We start from the raw sequence: 17,130 nt of genomic DNA, 5'->3' as shown, positions 1-17,130 counted from the left end.
GACACGTTGTAACTGCAATTGAATTAGTGACCTTTGCTATGCTAATACGCTTTGATTTACAATGTGCTTTTTTTTCTTTTTTTGATGATCTACTGAACTCTGTTATTTAATTTTAACCACTAATATCAAATTAGCTGTGGATTTTTCAAAAACTTTTCTCCAAATTTCTCCTTTATGTTGCCAATGTCTTTCCTTTAAATGCTAATTTTCTGTCTCCAAACATGTCATTTCTGCCTTGAATTTAGGTTAACTATGGACTGTTTGAAGTCTTACAATATAATATAATATTTTATTTTTTGTTTTTATTTTTCTTAATGTTTATTTATTTTGAGAGAGTGTACGTGTGCATGAGGCAGAGAGAGAGGGAGGGAGAGAATCCCAAGCAGCCTCCACACTGTCACCACAGAGCCTGGTGCAGGGGTCTCTTCCACAAACTGTGAGACCATGACTTGAGCCGAAATCAAGAGTCAAGATGCTTAACCGACTGAGACACCCAGGCACCTCAAAATAATAATATTTTAGATATTACTGGCTGAATCATTTGTCTTGTCAGCAAAATTGAAACAGTATGCTGAGCCAGTATATGGTATGAGATTTTTTTATTAATGGAACAAAAATGATAAGATGCATATATTTTTGCTTTAAATCAACGGTGATATTTTTTTCATGTACAGTCCTCTTAGGGCTAAACCTTGTTGTTTTCCTTAAAAAAACTTTTTGTAATGTTTATTTATTTTTGAGAGAGAAAGACAGAGCGTGAGCAGGGGAGGGGTAGAGAGAGAGGGGACACAGAATCTGAAGCAGGCTACAGGCTCCAAACTGTCAGCACAGAGCCAACGCGGGGTTTGTTGAGTCGAACTCACAAACCGTGAGATCATGACCTGAGCCAAAGTCGGATGCTTAACCTAGTGAGCCACCTAGGTACCCCTAAACCTTGTTTAGGGTGCTTGCTTTTGTTTCTCTTCCTCAGTGAATCCCCTATATCAAGTTTCACATGTTTTGTAACTCATTTAATAGACTTTCTAACTATTTCCTCTCATTCTTTTCTGTTCTAATCCTTACAGTCTTTACTCCACGTGAAAGCCTCATCTGTGTATAACATTTTAGTTGTTGCTTTCGATGTGCATGCATTTCATTTGTTCATCCTTTCACATTCACCATATAGAAGAATTAACAACAATTATCATGCTAATATTGTTCACCTTCTAAATAGACCATTATCTCTCCTTTTGTAGATAAACATCACCATTAGACTAGTTGGGTTAGGTATGTTACATATGCCATCTGACAATAAAATTATTATAACTAATGGTTTAAATTTTAGGTGACATTTAGCTAAAACACATCTGCATGTTTGCTTGCCCTATACATTTATAGATTGTTAAATCCCATAAAACCCTTTACATCACCAACCCTGTGTTTCTGCTTTTTATGTAAACAATACAATCCTGCTGGATAGGAAAGAATTGGTGGGAGTAATATTAGTCTGATGTAGGACTTGAACCCAAGAACTGTGACATCATGACCTGAACCAAAACCAAGAGTCAGATGCTTAACTGACTGAGCCACCCGGGTACCCCATGTGATATGGGTTTTATTTTTAAAAAATTTTTAACATTTTTTATTATTTATTTTTGAGACAGAGAGAGACAGAGCATGAACAGGGGAGGGGCAGAGAGAGAGGGAGACACAGAATCTGAAACAGGCTCCAGGCTCTGAGCTGTCAGCACAGAGCCCGACGCGGGGCTCAAACTCACGGACTGTGAGATCATGACCTGAGCCGAAGTCGGATGCTTAACCGACTGAGCCACCCAGGTGCCCCGATATGGGTTTTAAATAAAGGGATATGGGGAGAGGTCTTCAGTTATTCCAGCCTTTGGGTCTTGGGGTAATCTGAAAACAGAGACCTTTCTAACTCAAAGGATCTTAGGGAAATTCACTGCTGTGATGCTAAATGGTTTTACCCCAAGGAATCCAGGATATGAATGGTTCTCCCTCTAGTTCTGAAATACATGGCAGAATGGCTTTAGAGTGGCTGTGGGAAAATGGTTGCAGCAAAGCTACAATAAAAATAAAGTGCTGGGAAAAATTCTTATAAACTGTTGTAACTGTCATGTCATATCCATTGCTATACATTTTATAAAGAGTTAATGGAAACAGATTTTTAGTGAATTGATTGTTTGACAAATTGATTACTTCTGGGAGAGCTTGTTGGGACTGCCAGTTACCCTCACGTGGGTCTATTTGTCTACTGATTGTTTCTGGGTTCCTGGGCTCAGCGCGGTGCCCTTGTGGTGAGTCCAGTTGGCTACAGACTACTAGGGAAGCTTCCTATTATGCCTGGGTGGGTACACTATCCTCCATCAGATGGGAAACAGTGTGCAATTCATCACCTTCTGAGCCAGTTTAGAAGGAAGTCTGTTCTAATTGAACATTATACAAAAGCAGAGATTATATGCAAACTTATGCTGCCCTCCAGTCTGTCTATATATCTATATCTGTAACTATATTTTATGTATATGCATATGAATATACATATATTTATATATCTATATTTGGATATATATATTTACCTTTTAATAGAGTTGAGATCATGCTATTAATGACCACTAATGACCATTGTGGCCTATTATTCATTAACACCATGCCATCAATACTCCCAATTGTATCAAAAAGTTGTGATGAACAGATTTATCTAAAAGATTCCAAGAAGGGGGGCGTCTGGCTAGCTCAATCCGTATAGCATGTGACACTTGATCTCAGAGTTGTGGGTTCAAGCCCCATGTTGGGCACAGAGTTTCCTTAAAAATAAATAAATAAATAATAAATAAATAAATAAATAAATAAATAGGTCTCAAGAAGGCATTTTACCCCTTTGCACTTTCCCTTTCTTCTTGTTGAGGTGCTTCTCCTGGCTCCTTCCTGGGAGGTCAATGTTAGTGCTCCTGAGAGAGGAGATAAGAAATTGTGGTATCTCTCCAAGCTCTTTTAAGAAGCTGTTGCTCTGATGAACCCCTGGCCCCTGCCTAGCAGCGTTTGCTTGGGCGAACCAAGCTGGTCACATCCCCATGCAATACTCAGAGCCTCCTTCCTATGTTGCTTTGTTTAAACTGGTAAATAAGGGGCACCTAGGTGGCGCCGTCGGTTAAGCGTCCGACTTCAGCCAGGTCACGATCTTGTGGTCCGTGAGTTCGAGCCCCGTGTCGGGCTCTGGGCTGATGGCTCAGAGCCTGGAGCCTGTTTCTGATTCTGTGTCTCCCTCTCTCTCTGCCCCTCCCCCGTTCATGCCCTGTCTCTCTCTGTCCCAAAAATAAATAAACGTTGAAAAAAAAATTAAAAAAAAACAAAACTGGTAAATAAGGGAAGCTTGGGTCGCTCAGTCTGTTGAGCGTCTGACTTTGGCTCAGGTCATGATCTCACCATCTGTGAGTTTGAGCCCCACGTCAGGCTCTGCTGACAGCTCGGAGCCTGGAGCCTGCTTCGGGTTCTGTCCCTCTCTTTGTCCCTCCCCAACTTGTGCTCTGTCTCTCTGTCTCAAAAATAAAATTTAAAACATAAAAGAAATTTTAAAAAAACCTGGTAAATAAAATGGTGCCCGCAGGTAGAAGTTGGCAACCCCAGTATTTTAAGATAGCTCAGATAGGCGTGCCTGGGTGGCTCATTTGGTTAAGTGTCAGACTTCAGCTCAGGTCGTGATCTCACAGTTCCTGAGTTTGAACCCCACATTGGGCTCTCTGCTGTCAGCACAGAGCTTGCTTTGGATCCTCTGCCCCCCTCTCTCTGTCTCTCTCCTGCTTGCGTGTGCATGCGCTTTCTCTCACTCTCTTAAAACTAAATAAACATTGAAAAAAAACGACTTTCAGAAGTGTGCTGAAGATGAAAAGTATGCCGCCCCTTGAATCACGCGCACAAGTACAGCATGGCAGCGGCCCCTTCTGTAGTTCCTGGCATGGTTCTCATAGGCCTTGAACTTCAGAAAAGTTTGTTTTGTTTTGATTTCTGTGTTTCGCTTTTTTTTTTTTTTTCTTTCTGTCAGGAAAACAATATCCTGGATATCATGAATCAGGAAAAAACTTTATTCTGGGTTTTGAACTTGCTTAAATATGTGGCTTATGGGTTTTCCTTGGGTTTTTGAGTAACACAAGTAGTAAGATACTGTTCAGGAGTGCTTCAGGAATAGGGTCCCATAATATCCAAATGAGGTTTCAAGAAACAGTTATGGTTATTATTTTGGTTAATGCCAGGGTTAGTTATTCTACTTGAAATATTCTTGACACAGCAAACTCAATTTTTCTTTCTCACTTTGAATTCATTTATTCATCCTTCCATTCATCCACCCATCTTCCCAATTTTAAATGTTTTAATAGGAAATACATGTAGAGGACACAACATTTAAAAAGATACTACAATAGGGTGAATGGGGGAAAGTAACTCTGTTTCTTACCTTTGTTTGATTTATTTAGTTAGTTTTTTAATTTATGTTGAGAATGAGAGAGAGCACAAGCAGGGTAAGGGCAGAGAGAGAGAGAGAGGGAGAGAGAGAATCCCAAGCAGGCTCCATGCTGTCAGCATGGAGTCAGACATGGGACTCAAACTCATGAGCTGCGAGATAATGATCTGAGCTGAAACCAAGAGTTGAATGCTTAACCGACTGAGGTGACCAGGTGCCCCTATTTTAACCATTTAAAAATTTTTTTTAATGTTTATTTTTGAGAGAGAGAGAGTGGGAAAGAGAGAGAGAGTGCACACACAAGTGGGGGATGAGCAGAAACAGAGAGGGAGACACAGAATCTGAAGCAGGCTCTAGGCTCTGAGCTGTCAGCATAGAGCCCGCTGATGTGGGGCTCGAACTCGGAAACAGTGATCACGACCTGAGCTGAAGTCGGATGCTCAACCAACTGAGCCACCTATTTTAACCATTTTAAAGTGTACATCATTAAGTACATTCACAATGTTGTTCATACATCATCACGACCTAGTTCCAGAACTTTTTCATCATCCCAAAAGGAAACCCTCTATCTGTTAGCAATCATTTCTTATGCCCCTTCTCCCAGTTCCTGGTAGGCATTAATCAGCTGTCTATCTACAAGGATTTGTCTATTCTGGATATTTCTTACAAGTGGAATCATACAATGTATGGCTTTTTGTGGTTGGCCTTTTTTTACTTAGTATAATGTTTTCGAGGTTTATCCACCCTGTAGTACTTAATTCCTTTTTCATGGCCAAATCATATTCCATTGTATGGCTATAACACATTTTTGTCTATCCACTCATGAACTGATGGACATTTGGGTTGTTTATATCTTTTATCTGTTGTGAATAGTGCTGCTTTGAACATTAGTAAGTTTTTCTTTGAACACCTCTTTTCAGTTCTTTTGAGTATATGCCTAGGAATGGAATCACTGAGTCATATGGTAATTCTATGTTTAACTTTCAGTGGAAATGTCTCATTTTTTAATCTCTCTGATGTAGGTCCCTTTGCTCTTTGCCATGGTTTGGATATCTCCTTATATCATTAGTCTTTTAAATTAGTGAGGATTAATTAATTAATACCTGGGTTAACTGATTAATCTGGTTAATAGTTAAATCTAATAATCAGCACTGTAATAGTAGGTCGGGTTTTACCACACATTGAACTTTAAATATAGAATACTATATAATATTGATTTTATATTATGTGTTTACTTTTAACTAATGTAGTCAATGCACTGGGCTGTCAGAGGTAAAAAAGATCTGATGCTGGAAGAATCTGACCAGGTTCATACCAACCAGATTGAAAATGAGGAACGGAACAAGCAAAGAGAAATAAAGACAGAGAAGCTGGGTTCAACCACAGAGAAAATGGAGCAAAAAGAATCCAACTCCTTGGAGAAGTCATTCTCCCCACAAAATCTGGATTCTCCAAGTAAGTCAAATCATGTAGCTTTGCAGACCAAGAAAGGTCTGAAATTAAAGGGCTTGGTTTATACTGTATTTATTCTCAACCTTTTCCAAGTAAACAGTAGTGCCAGATTTAAGGGTTGCTTTATCACTTTAAAATATACTTACTTAGCATTGACACAGAAACTGGAAGACACATTCCTCAATACATCCCTTTGAAGGGAAAATGTGAGGCATTTCTGGGAGTGACTGATATAACACTGCCATTTATTGAGTGTTTACTATGAACAGGAATGTTCTTTACATACATTACATGTATTATCTTGTTTAATATTAAGTCTATAGACATTAATTTATTTAATCCTCTACAAGCCTGTGAGGTTGGTACCAACATTATTCTCATTTTACGGAAAGGAAACTGAAGTCCAGGGAGGTTGAGTAATTTTTTCAAAGCTATACAGCTTGTATATAGCAGGGAAGGGGTCTGAACTAAGACAGTTTGACTTCAGTGTCTGTTTCTAAGGCATTGCACTGTCCAGAGAAGAGACCTTATCTGTATGTAGTTCTGAACGATAGATAGATTCACTGAAGCAGGGTATTACAGAAGCTAAACTCGCAAGCTATACTACCTAGGCTCACATCTTAGCTCTATTACTTATTATCTGTATTTCTTGGTAAAAGTTACTTAACTTCTCTAGATTTCAGTTTCCAAATCTATAAACTCAAGATCATAGTGATACCTTCTCACAGAGCTATCATGAGGATTAAATAAGGAGATCCATGTAAAATGCTTAGCACACTGATTCACCTAGCAAGCAGGTCTTGGGTTAATGTCAACTATTATCTTTTCTTTGTCTGTCTAGTCACCGTGTTTATCTTGTATAGGTGCGTTATAAACATGCACTGTCACTGTCCTCCGAATTCTTGATTTTCAAGGTTGTGATACAGTATCTCATTAGAATTTAAACTAGAGGCTCCTGAAGGTCCTTGAATCTTGAATCCTTACTTATAAAAGAAGATAATTAGATAGCTTGTGGTAAACTAGAGTCTTTGTAGAAATAGTCACTTGAAAACTCTCTTTGGGGAGACTTCTATATGCTCATTACCTGCTAGAATAAAGATTCTTAGGGTGTGCTTCAGGTGTCTCTGCTGGTTACTCAAGATATCCTTTTGTGGACTCTGCAAATTGATTGCATAAGCCTCATAACTGGGAATGGTTATAATGTAACAAATTCATCAAAGCAGAAGCCCGAATTTCAGAAAAAACAGTGTTTTAAGCAAATACACACATACAAACACCTACCCACAGTCACACACAGGCAAAACATGCAAATGTTTCACTATTCAGCCCTGGAATGTTCAGATCTGTGCTTCTTGAACCCCTGGGGCTGCCTTGTGACTTCCTGTTTCAGATTCAGACCTAGTCTGAGTTCACCATCACTGGGGTGGGGGGGGAGGGGCAATTTATCACCTCAGACACTCAGGCAGGAGGCTGAAGCCCCACTTGAACCCCTCTCATAAGATGCAGTGAAATTTTCTCTTCCTCTGAAAACTAGTTATTTAGATATTTAAAAACCCCAAAGTAATACCAGCTTGTCATTAGAAAATTCAAAGAATCATATATAAACAATGACTTAGCGTCTCCCCCAGGCTCCCATCCTTCTGTGTTTTTGTTTCCTGAAGTAACCAATGCAGATGCCCAGGTGTGTCTCCTGCCACATTATTCTCAAGCGTATACAAATATGCCTTCACGTATGAGGGTTTTAAAAACAAAGAATGAGGGGCATCTGGGTGATTCAGTAGGTTAAGTGTGGGACTCTTGACTTTGGCTCAGGTCATGATCTCGTGGTTTGTGAGTTCGAACCCCACATCAGGCTCTGTGCTGACAGTGCGGAGCCTGCTTGGGATTCTGTCTCCCTCTCTCTCTGCCCCTCCCCCGCTTGCTCTCTCTCAAAATAAATAAAAATAAACTTAAAAAAATGGCATTACACTGTGCCCATTTCTCTATGTTACACAGAGCCTAAGAGTACACGCTCTGGAACCGGAACCCAGCTTTTCCACTGATGAGTTTTGTGAACTTGGGCAAGCAAATTAACCTTTCTTTATCTGTGTTTTCTTATCTATATGGTCAAAACATTAGTGTTTACTCATAAGGTTTTTTTGAGTAGTAAGAAATCTATGTGAAATATTTAGACCAGGTACATGGTAGGTGCTGTTTTTGGTGTTAGCTTTTATTATTACGGGACGACTCCTTAGACCTTACATTTAGAATTAACTCATTCTTTTGAACAGCAGATAAATATTTCACAGTATAGATATATCATAATTTATTCAAGATAAATTGTGATGTGCTCTTTTTGGTGTCAGCTTTTATTATTATGGGACTTCTCCTTAAGCCTTGCATTTAGAATTAACACATTCTTTTGAACAGGAGATAAATATTCCACAGTGTAGATATATCATAATTTATTCAGGATGACTTGTGATGTCAGGTGTGGTGTGGTTTGTTTTGGCTATTTTATTATTATTTTTAATTTCCATTATACTTAACATACAATATTAGTTTCAAGTGCACAATACAGTGTGATGTCAGTTTTGATGCCTTCACATGATGAAGTGTATCCTTTTACTGTGGCTTGAGGAATGAAGGTGGGGGCCATGAGAGGAGGATCATTTTTCTGAGAAGCTGTGGTTGGAGAATAAGAATTATAAAATTTTACTAAAGGCTGCATTTGCCAGTATTTTCTTGATGCTGTCTAAGAGGTTATTGGCTGTTCTGAGTAGCACCCTAAAGCTGGAGTTTGATATATCAAAGTGCAGTTGTATGATTATTTGTAACTTTGTTTTACTGTAGTGTAAATTTTTATTAACATCAGCATTTAAGAAATGCTATTCATGTCAGCTTTAGTGAGTCCTGAGTGGTTTCTCACATACCTCTTAAGCATATTTGTTAATTTCCTCAAGCAGTGGTTGATATTTACTTTGGAGTTTGCTTTTTGATGCCTCTTCTGTGATCAGCAGCCCTCACATAGTCCCCATGTTATTCTGACTCTTCACTGCAACCAGTAAAATATGGAGCACAGCCTCTGAAAACTGGTGTGTGACACAACCTCACTTTTCTTTTCTTTCCATGTAAATACACAATAAATATGGCTTCTGATAAACGCAAATCTAGAATCAAATAGTTTGTGTAGCATTCTGGAGTTAGAAAAAAGGATCATATGTAGCCAATGCTGTTGGTGTGCTGCCATATTTTCTGGGCATCTAATTTCTCATTGCCAATTCTATGGTCTCTATCAGAGGGCTTTCTCTGACACTTGAGCTGGCTTGGCAGTAAGTGCCAGGGAATAAACACCCTCTGGATGTAGGCATCAGACACTGATGAATGTGAGTGGGAAACTCCTTTACTTCTCTAACTGGATAACTCTTAGGGGTTTTTATACTGTCTTCCAGGGGTCCCCATCGTAATCAAGCCCCAGTTGCCCAGGGTGGCAACTTGCCTGATAATGTACCTTTTATAAACTTGGTTCCTTTCTCTACTTTCCTACCAGGGTCTCTTTGAATCACCTTTCAAATTATCCACTTGCATTCAAATTCTTGTCTGGGGGGTCTATTTCTATTGGAAACCAAACTAGAAAACACTTTTTTCAAACTATAAAATAACAAGTATTTACAGTAGAAATGTGAGAAATATGGTCAAACAAAAGGTAGAAAATACAACTTCTAATATTAGCACCTAGGGACATATCTATTATTGGTCTTTTGGTATATATGTATATATATTAGTATACCTAAAACTAAGGACCATACTATATATATTTTATGTGTGTATTTCAATTATAGGTTGTCAGAAATTTTCTTTTGCTTTTTTCCTAAGAGGAATTATTTTTTTAATGTTTATTTATTTATTTTATTGTTTCTTTATTTGACAGAGAAAGAGTGTGAGCAGAGGGAGGGCAGAGAAAGAGAGAGAGAGAGAGAGAAATCCCAAACAGGCTTCTCACTGTCAGCTCAGAGTCCAATGCAGGGCTTGAACCCATGAGCCCTGAGATCACGACCTGAGCAGAAATGGAGTGGGACGCTTAAGTGACTGAGCCACCCAGGCACCCCCATATAGGAGAATTCTTAAATATGTTTTGTCTGAGAATTCTAAAGAAAGTGCAAACAGATCGTTTTCTTGGGACAACCACTGTCAACTGTCCTGTGTATATTTTTCTGACAAGATATTTAGATAGTATTTTAAAATATCAATGGAAACATTTTGTATATTATTTTGGAACCTGTTTTTTTTATGGGCAATATTATAAACATAAAAAAAGACATAAGGAATATGTGTCCATTGCAGAACAATAAGAAAATACAGATTTTTTAAAAAGTGTCAAAAATGAAAATCACATGTATTCTAACTATCCAGGGATAACTATTAACACTGAGGAATAATTCCTTATAGACTTTCAAAAATTTTTACATAAATATCCATGTAATAATGAATTTAGGAATGAGATCATACTATATACATTATTTTTTAAATACCTGTCAGTTAGCAATATGTTATGAGCATTTTTCTATGACCATAAATGTTAAAAAAAATTGTTAATGCCAATATAAAAGGCTTTTAAACAACTTTCTATTGCTGGAGATTTAGATTGTTTCTTGATTAAAAAATTTATAAATGGTGTCACGACAAATATCCTTATAGTTAAACCCTTGAACACATCTGTGATTATTTCCTTAGGATAAACTTCTAGAAGTAGAATTATTAGATATACACATTTTAATTAGTTTGAGAAATTTTGCTAAATTGCCTGCAAAAGATTGTTACCAATTTACACTCCCATCAATAGAAAAGGAAAAAGGCCTTTTTTCTAGTGTTCAGCAAAGTTGCTTATTAGAATTAAAAATAATCTTACTTTCAGGGAGTAAATTATTTGTATTTCCAGAGATCCTTTACCATTGACCTTTTACTTTTGGCAGCTGTTTGGAAGTTGTTTCCAATTTCCATGCCAGTGAGTTGCCAAAATTCCCACCACTGAAGGTTTCTATAAATATCCTTTTATTAATAAGCATTTAAGCACATGAGTTTCTTTCATCCATATAAACTAATTCTTGTTGATAAGAATTCAAAAGTCGACTCTACAGATCAAAAAGAAAATGATCCAAAATAATCCAAAAGAAAAAGGGAAGGAAACTATATAAACAGTTCAGTAGAGAAAATATAGCGGCTCTTCAACATATGAAAAGAGGTTTAATCTCAACATAATTCGTGAAACGGTAACTTCTCTTAATGTACACTTTTATGAATCAGTGAGACATAAGATCAACCATCTAGTAAAAAAAGAAGGGGTGTGTGTGCCCTTGGGTGGCTCAGTCGTTAAGCATCTGACTTCAGCTCAGGTTATGATCTCTCAGTTTGTGAGCTTGAGTCCCACATCGGGTCAGCTCGTGCCCTGCTTCCGGTGAACACAAGCCCCGCTTTGGGTTAGCCCCTCTTCTTTCTCTCTGTCCCTCGTGGGATTTTCTCTCTCTCTCTGCCTCTTGCTCACTTGCACCCTCTCTCTCTCTCTCTCAAATAAAAAAATAAATAAATAAAATAAAAAAATAAATAAAAATCAAAAAAAAAAAAGGAAAGAAAGGAAATGAACATTTCATAGAACAGAAAATACAAATAGCCTCGGAACATATGAAAAGATGCCTAAACTCATTCATAGTAAGAGAAAGGCAAATTAAAACTGCACTTTTTGTACGCAAGAGCCTAGCAAAAGTTACTGAGTTTGTTTACATGGTGTTAATGAAGGTGGAGGAAAATCAGCTGCTGCTGGGTGAAACTTTATGGAGAACCGTTTGGCAATGTCTATTAAAACTACAGATGCATGATGACTTTGACCCAGTAATCCCAGTTCTACAAATTTTATCCTACAGATCACGCATGTGCAAAATGACACGTGTACTATGTTATTCATTGCAGAATTGCAAATAAATGCCCCTCAGTATGGTTGCATTTTTGTATGTCACAGAATAAAATACCCCTCCACTGTTAGAATGAGAAAGCTCTCCATATACTGATAAAAAACAATCATCAAGATATGTTAGAAACAAAAAGTCAAAATGCAGAATAGTAGACTGTATGTTAGCATTTAGGTTAAAGAAGGAGTAGGGCGGTGATGTTGGAGATTGTATGCATGTATATGCTTGAATATACCTCGACTGTCTCTGGAAAGATATGTAGGCAATTGGTAACAACTTTGTCTATTGGGAACATCAGAGTGGAGGGTGGAAGACTTTTGAGGGTTATGTAATCTTTGTGCTTTTTGAACTTTAGCCATGTGAATATACCACCAATTCAAAAATAAATACAATTGTATTAAACAATTTTTAAAATGTTTTATTTATTTTTGAGGGAGAGAGAGAGAGAGAGAGAGAGAGAGAGAGAGAGAACAAGCATGTGTGGGGAGGGGCAGATTGAGAGGAAGACAGAATCCGAAGCAGGCTCCAGGCTCTGAGCTGTCAGCGCAGAGTTCGATGCAGGGCTGAAACCATGAACTGTGAGATCATGACCTGAGCTGAAGTTGGACACTTAACGGACTGAGCCACCCAGGTGCCCCATAAAAAAATAAATCAAATGTTAAAATAAATAAAAATAAAAATAGGGGAAAAAGAAATCTGGGATCTATTCTTCATTTTACCACTATTTTTTGTGACCCACAGACAATTTCCTTTTTTTCTTTTGGTGGGGTCTCCCCATATATGATATATAAATAAATGAATATTTAGTATCAGATATTCACAAAGACTTTTATAGAAAAATAAGCAGCATAAAGGGACAGGGAGGGATGGAGGTAGGGGCTGGGTACTGTTTTGGATCAAGTTGTCAGAGAAGGTAGTTCCTCAGAAATCCCGAATCTCAGGCTCCACCCCAGACACCTGGAATCAGAATCTCCAATATAACAAGATCACCAGATAATTACATGCATATGGGAGATTAAGAGACACCTTGCTCTAGCTAATTCCTACTCATGGTTATTTTGTTTAAAAAAAAATTTTTTTTTACATTTATTTATTTTTGAGAAACAGAGTGAGACAAAGTGTGAGCAGGGTGGGGGGGTGAGCACAGAGAGAGAAGGAGACACAGAATCCGAAGCAGGCTCCAGGCTCTGAGCTGTCAGCACAGAGCCTGATGTGGGGCTCGAACCCATGAACTGTGAGATCATGACCTGAGCCAAAGTCGGACGCTCAACTGACTGAGCCACCCAGGCACCCCAAATCATGGTTACTTTGAATGTGAATTCCAGAAGTCTTCTCTCACTCTAACTTTGTTCTACTTAGTCCACACTGGATGCCTTTCTCTGGTCTCCCATTCTCCTGTGTTTCCCTCCATATATATATGTTTATTTATTTATTTTGAGAGAAGGGAGGGGCAGAGAGAAGAGGGAGAGAGAGAATCCCAACCAGTGATCCCAACCGTGAGATAATGATCTGAGCTGAAATCAAGAGTCAGCTGCTTAACTGATTGAGCCACCCAGGCACCCCTCCCTCCATATATTTTGCCACATTAATAATTTTATGGATTTTTTTTTCAATGTTTTTATTTTTGGGACAGAGAGAGACAGAGCATGAACGGGGGAGGGGCAGAGAGAGAGGGAGACACAGAATCGGAAACAGGCTCCAGGCTCTGAGCCATCAGCCCAGAGCCTGACGCGGGGCTCGAACTCACGGACTGCGAGATCGTGACCTGGCTGAAGTCGGACGCTTAACCGACTGCGCCACCCAGGCGCCCCGTGGATTTTTTTATTACCACCGCCAGGAGATATGTACTGGAGTCTCAGAGTACCCAGCATAGAGCCTGGCAATATGTAACAGGTGCTAAATAAATATTTCTATAGCAAATGAAGAAACGAGTGGATGAACCAAGCCAAATAAAAGTGTGTGTGTGTGGGGGGGGGGGTGGAAAGAATTCAAAAGTCTGCTTAAGATAATCCATTTCAGGGGCGCCTGGATGATTCAGTCAATTAAGCAGCCAATTCTTGATTTCATCTCGGGTCATGATCTCATGATTCATGGGTTTGAGCCCTGAATTGGGCTCAGCACTGTGAGCACAGAACTCAGATTCGGTCTCCCTCTATCTGCCCCTCTCCCACTTGTGCTGTCTCTCTGTCTCAACTCTCAAATAAATAAATAAATGTAAAAAAAAATAAAGGAAAGATAATCTGTTTCTGTAAGATACTAATAATTCATATTAAACACTTACCCTTGCATTTTATTTATTGCAGTGAAATCTTATCAGCAAGCTGTTTTACTATGACCCTGTGGGTTTTCTATTCCTACTTCTCTGATTTTAAAATCTTCTTTTCTGTGCTTTAAAGTCTTTTCAGATGTGAACTCTTGGCACCTTCGTTTCCGCTGGTCTGGGGACGCTCCCTCAGAACTCCTGAGGAAATTCAGAAATTATGAAATATGAAAAGTGCTCGGTAGGAGAGAGAGAGAGCAAGACCATCTCCCGTGCTGCCAACAAGTCTGTTTGAATCTTAAAAACGTTATGTTTCTCTGTCATGTTTGTGAATTGCTCAGTACCGATTGATTCCTCCATTCTTGAACCCCTTCTAACAAAATGTGTGTTTTAAATGAGAACATTTTCAGACTAGTCTCTTTCAATATTTGAATAGATTAAGGCTCTTAGATCCAAAGTAGCTTGTTGTGAATCTTCCTGTTAATGTTGTAGAAAATCTATTTTAAAAAGATATCTCTGTATTTAAATAATTCATTAATATACCACGATCCCTATTAGTGCTGTATGTACAAGAAATGCTTTCTGACTCTTGGGGCACCTGGGTGGATCTGTTGGTTAAGCAAACAACTCTTGACTTTGTCTCAGGTCATGATCTCAGGGTCGTGGAGTCTGCTTAAGATTCTCTTTCCCTCTGTCTCTGCCCCTCCCCTGCTCACTCTCTCTCTCAAAATAAAATATAAATAAAATTTATTTTTAAAAAAGGAAATGTTTTCTGACTCTTGACTTTAAATGAAATGTCTAAACTCCACAGAGCGAAATAATTTTCCCAAAATTCATGACGAATTTATAATTCAACAGTATTTTGAAAATAATTTGATTAGATATTTCTATTTTAATTTTAATAATTGTAAATTTAAAAGGTTATTATTTATTTGAGGAAATATGCTTTACAATATTTCTTTTGTTATACAGCAAGTGATACATTTATAAATTATGTTCTAACAATGTGAATGGGTCTGTTAGGTGACATATCCTTTTTAGATTGGGATTGTTGATGGTCATGTGTAGTCTATGGTTAGTTTTTAGTTTGCAAACAAGTGAATGAAAAATTAAGAAGAAAAACAATTTTAGAGTAAACTAGAGCTGTCACTGGTCTGTAGCAAAATGACAGGAAAAAAAGAATATAGGAAGTTTAAAAATTTTTTTTAAGTTTATTTATTTATTTCGAGAGAAACAGAGACAGCATGAGTGGGGTAGGGGCAGAGAGAGGAAGACAGAATCCCACCGCACTGACAGCGCAGAGTCCAACTTGAGGCTTGAACTCACAAAATCATGAGATCATGACCTGAGCTGAAACCTAGAGTTGGATGTTTAACTGACTGAGCCACCCATGTGCCCCAGGAAGTTTTTTTTTTTTTTTAATTAAAGCCACATAATTCAGAAATTATGTCCTTTGTGGTTTAAAATGTGCTTCCTTTTATGAAATAGTATCATAGTAGACTGTATTAGTTTACAAGGGCTGCCATAACAACATACCACAGACTGAGTGGCTTAAACAACATATCTCATAGTTCTGGAGGCTAGATGTCCAACATCAAGGTGTCTGCAGGTTTGGTTTTTTTCTGAGGCCTCTCTTCTTGGCTGATGCCTTCTCCAGGTGTCCTCACATGACCTTCCTCTGTGAACACACATCCCTGGTATCTCTGCTTCCTCTTTTGAGGATGCCAGTCATATTGGATTAGGACTCCACCCTAACAGCTTCCTTTTAACACATTTCAACTCTTTAAAGACCTTATCTCCAAATAAGGTTATATTCTAAGGCAGTGGGGATTAGGACCTCAACATACAGGTTTTTGGGGGAATACAATTTAGTCCATAACAGAAGAAAACTTTTTAAAAAAAAATAAATATAGGGGTGTCTGGGTGGCCCAGTTAGTTGAGTGTCCAAATCTTGATTTTGGCTCAGATCATGATCTCACAGTAGTGAGATGGAGCCCCAAGTTGGGCTCTGTGCCGGGCATGGATCCTGCTTGATTCTCTCTCTCCCTCTCCCTCTGCCCTTCTCCTGCTTGTGCATGCTCTCTCTGTCAAAACAAAAACAAACAAACAAACAAACAAAACAAAACAAAAGTATTAAAAAAATTTTTTTTATTACATTTATTTATTTTTGAGAGACAGAGACAGAGCACAAGCAGGGGTGGGGCAGAAGGAGAAGGAGACACAGAATCCGAAGCAGGCTCCAGGCTCTGAGCTGTCGGCACAGAGCCCAGTGCAGGGCTCCAACTCACAAACAGTGAGATTATGACCTGAGCCGAAGTCGGAGGCCTAACTGACTGAGCCACCCAGGTGCCCCCAAACAAAAGTAGTTTTAAAAAATGTTTATTTATTATGAGAGAGAGAGAGAAAATAGGGAGAGAGATTCCACATGAGGGAGGGGCAGAGAGAGAGGGAGAGAGCATCCCAAGCAGGCTCTGCGGAGCCCGAACTCGGGATTTGATCCCACAAACTGTTGATACAGAAGATAGGATTCAGTAGCCACAGAGGGAAAGATTAGGGCCTGAGGTTCCTGGGCAGGGAAAAACACCTATTTTGGAACAATGCTGGGAGTGTCTGACCACAGCAAACTCCCTCAGGTGTAAGGTTCCTCTTAATGTAACAGACCCCACCTACTCCCCCTCAGGTTTCCCCTCAGGAATTTGACAAAAGACCTAAGTATGGCCATAGACCACCCCTCATACAATAGAAAGGAGCCAGTCAGGAATGGGCAACCCAGCACCTAGAGGTATCAAGCCAATAAGGGTAGAAGGAACAAGGGAGAAGGGATGGGGAGGGCTGACCAGAACCTTATAAAACAAGGACCTTGCCTGTAGTCTGTGGGCATTTACTTTTGAATGTCCCCTTTCTGTAAAGAGAGCTTTCCTACTATTCTTCCTTTCTAATCTTATGTTCTAATAAACCTTTGCCTACTGCTCATTTTGTGTCCGCCTCTTCATTCTTTGAAGCTGTGAGACAATGAATCCTGGGTA

The 17,130-nt window shown here is 38.8% G+C and overlaps 1 protein-coding gene across 1 annotated transcript in view; it reads left to right on the top strand.

Moving 5' to 3' along the window:
* Positions 1-14,821, top strand: part of DNAJC12 (DnaJ heat shock protein family (Hsp40) member C12) — a 39,666-nt gene extending 24,845 nt beyond the window's left edge. The window contains exons 4-5 of the mRNA XM_047825646.1: positions 5,701-5,905; positions 14,241-14,821. Of these exons, the coding sequence (XP_047681602.1) occupies positions 5,701-5,905; positions 14,241-14,335 (300 nt within the window). The 3' untranslated portion in view covers positions 14,336-14,821. The remainder of the gene's footprint in view (positions 1-5,700; positions 5,906-14,240) is intronic.
* Positions 14,822-17,130: the final 2,309 nt, after the last annotated feature.

The sequence above is a fragment of the Prionailurus viverrinus genome, chromosome D2 (assembly GCF_022837055.1).
Source record: "Prionailurus viverrinus isolate Anna chromosome D2, UM_Priviv_1.0, whole genome shotgun sequence".
In the NCBI taxonomy this organism is placed as follows: domain Eukaryota; kingdom Metazoa; phylum Chordata; class Mammalia; order Carnivora; family Felidae; genus Prionailurus; species Prionailurus viverrinus.
The sequence above is the reverse complement of the archived record's forward strand: the minus strand, read 5'-3'. Positions and strand labels throughout refer to the sequence as shown.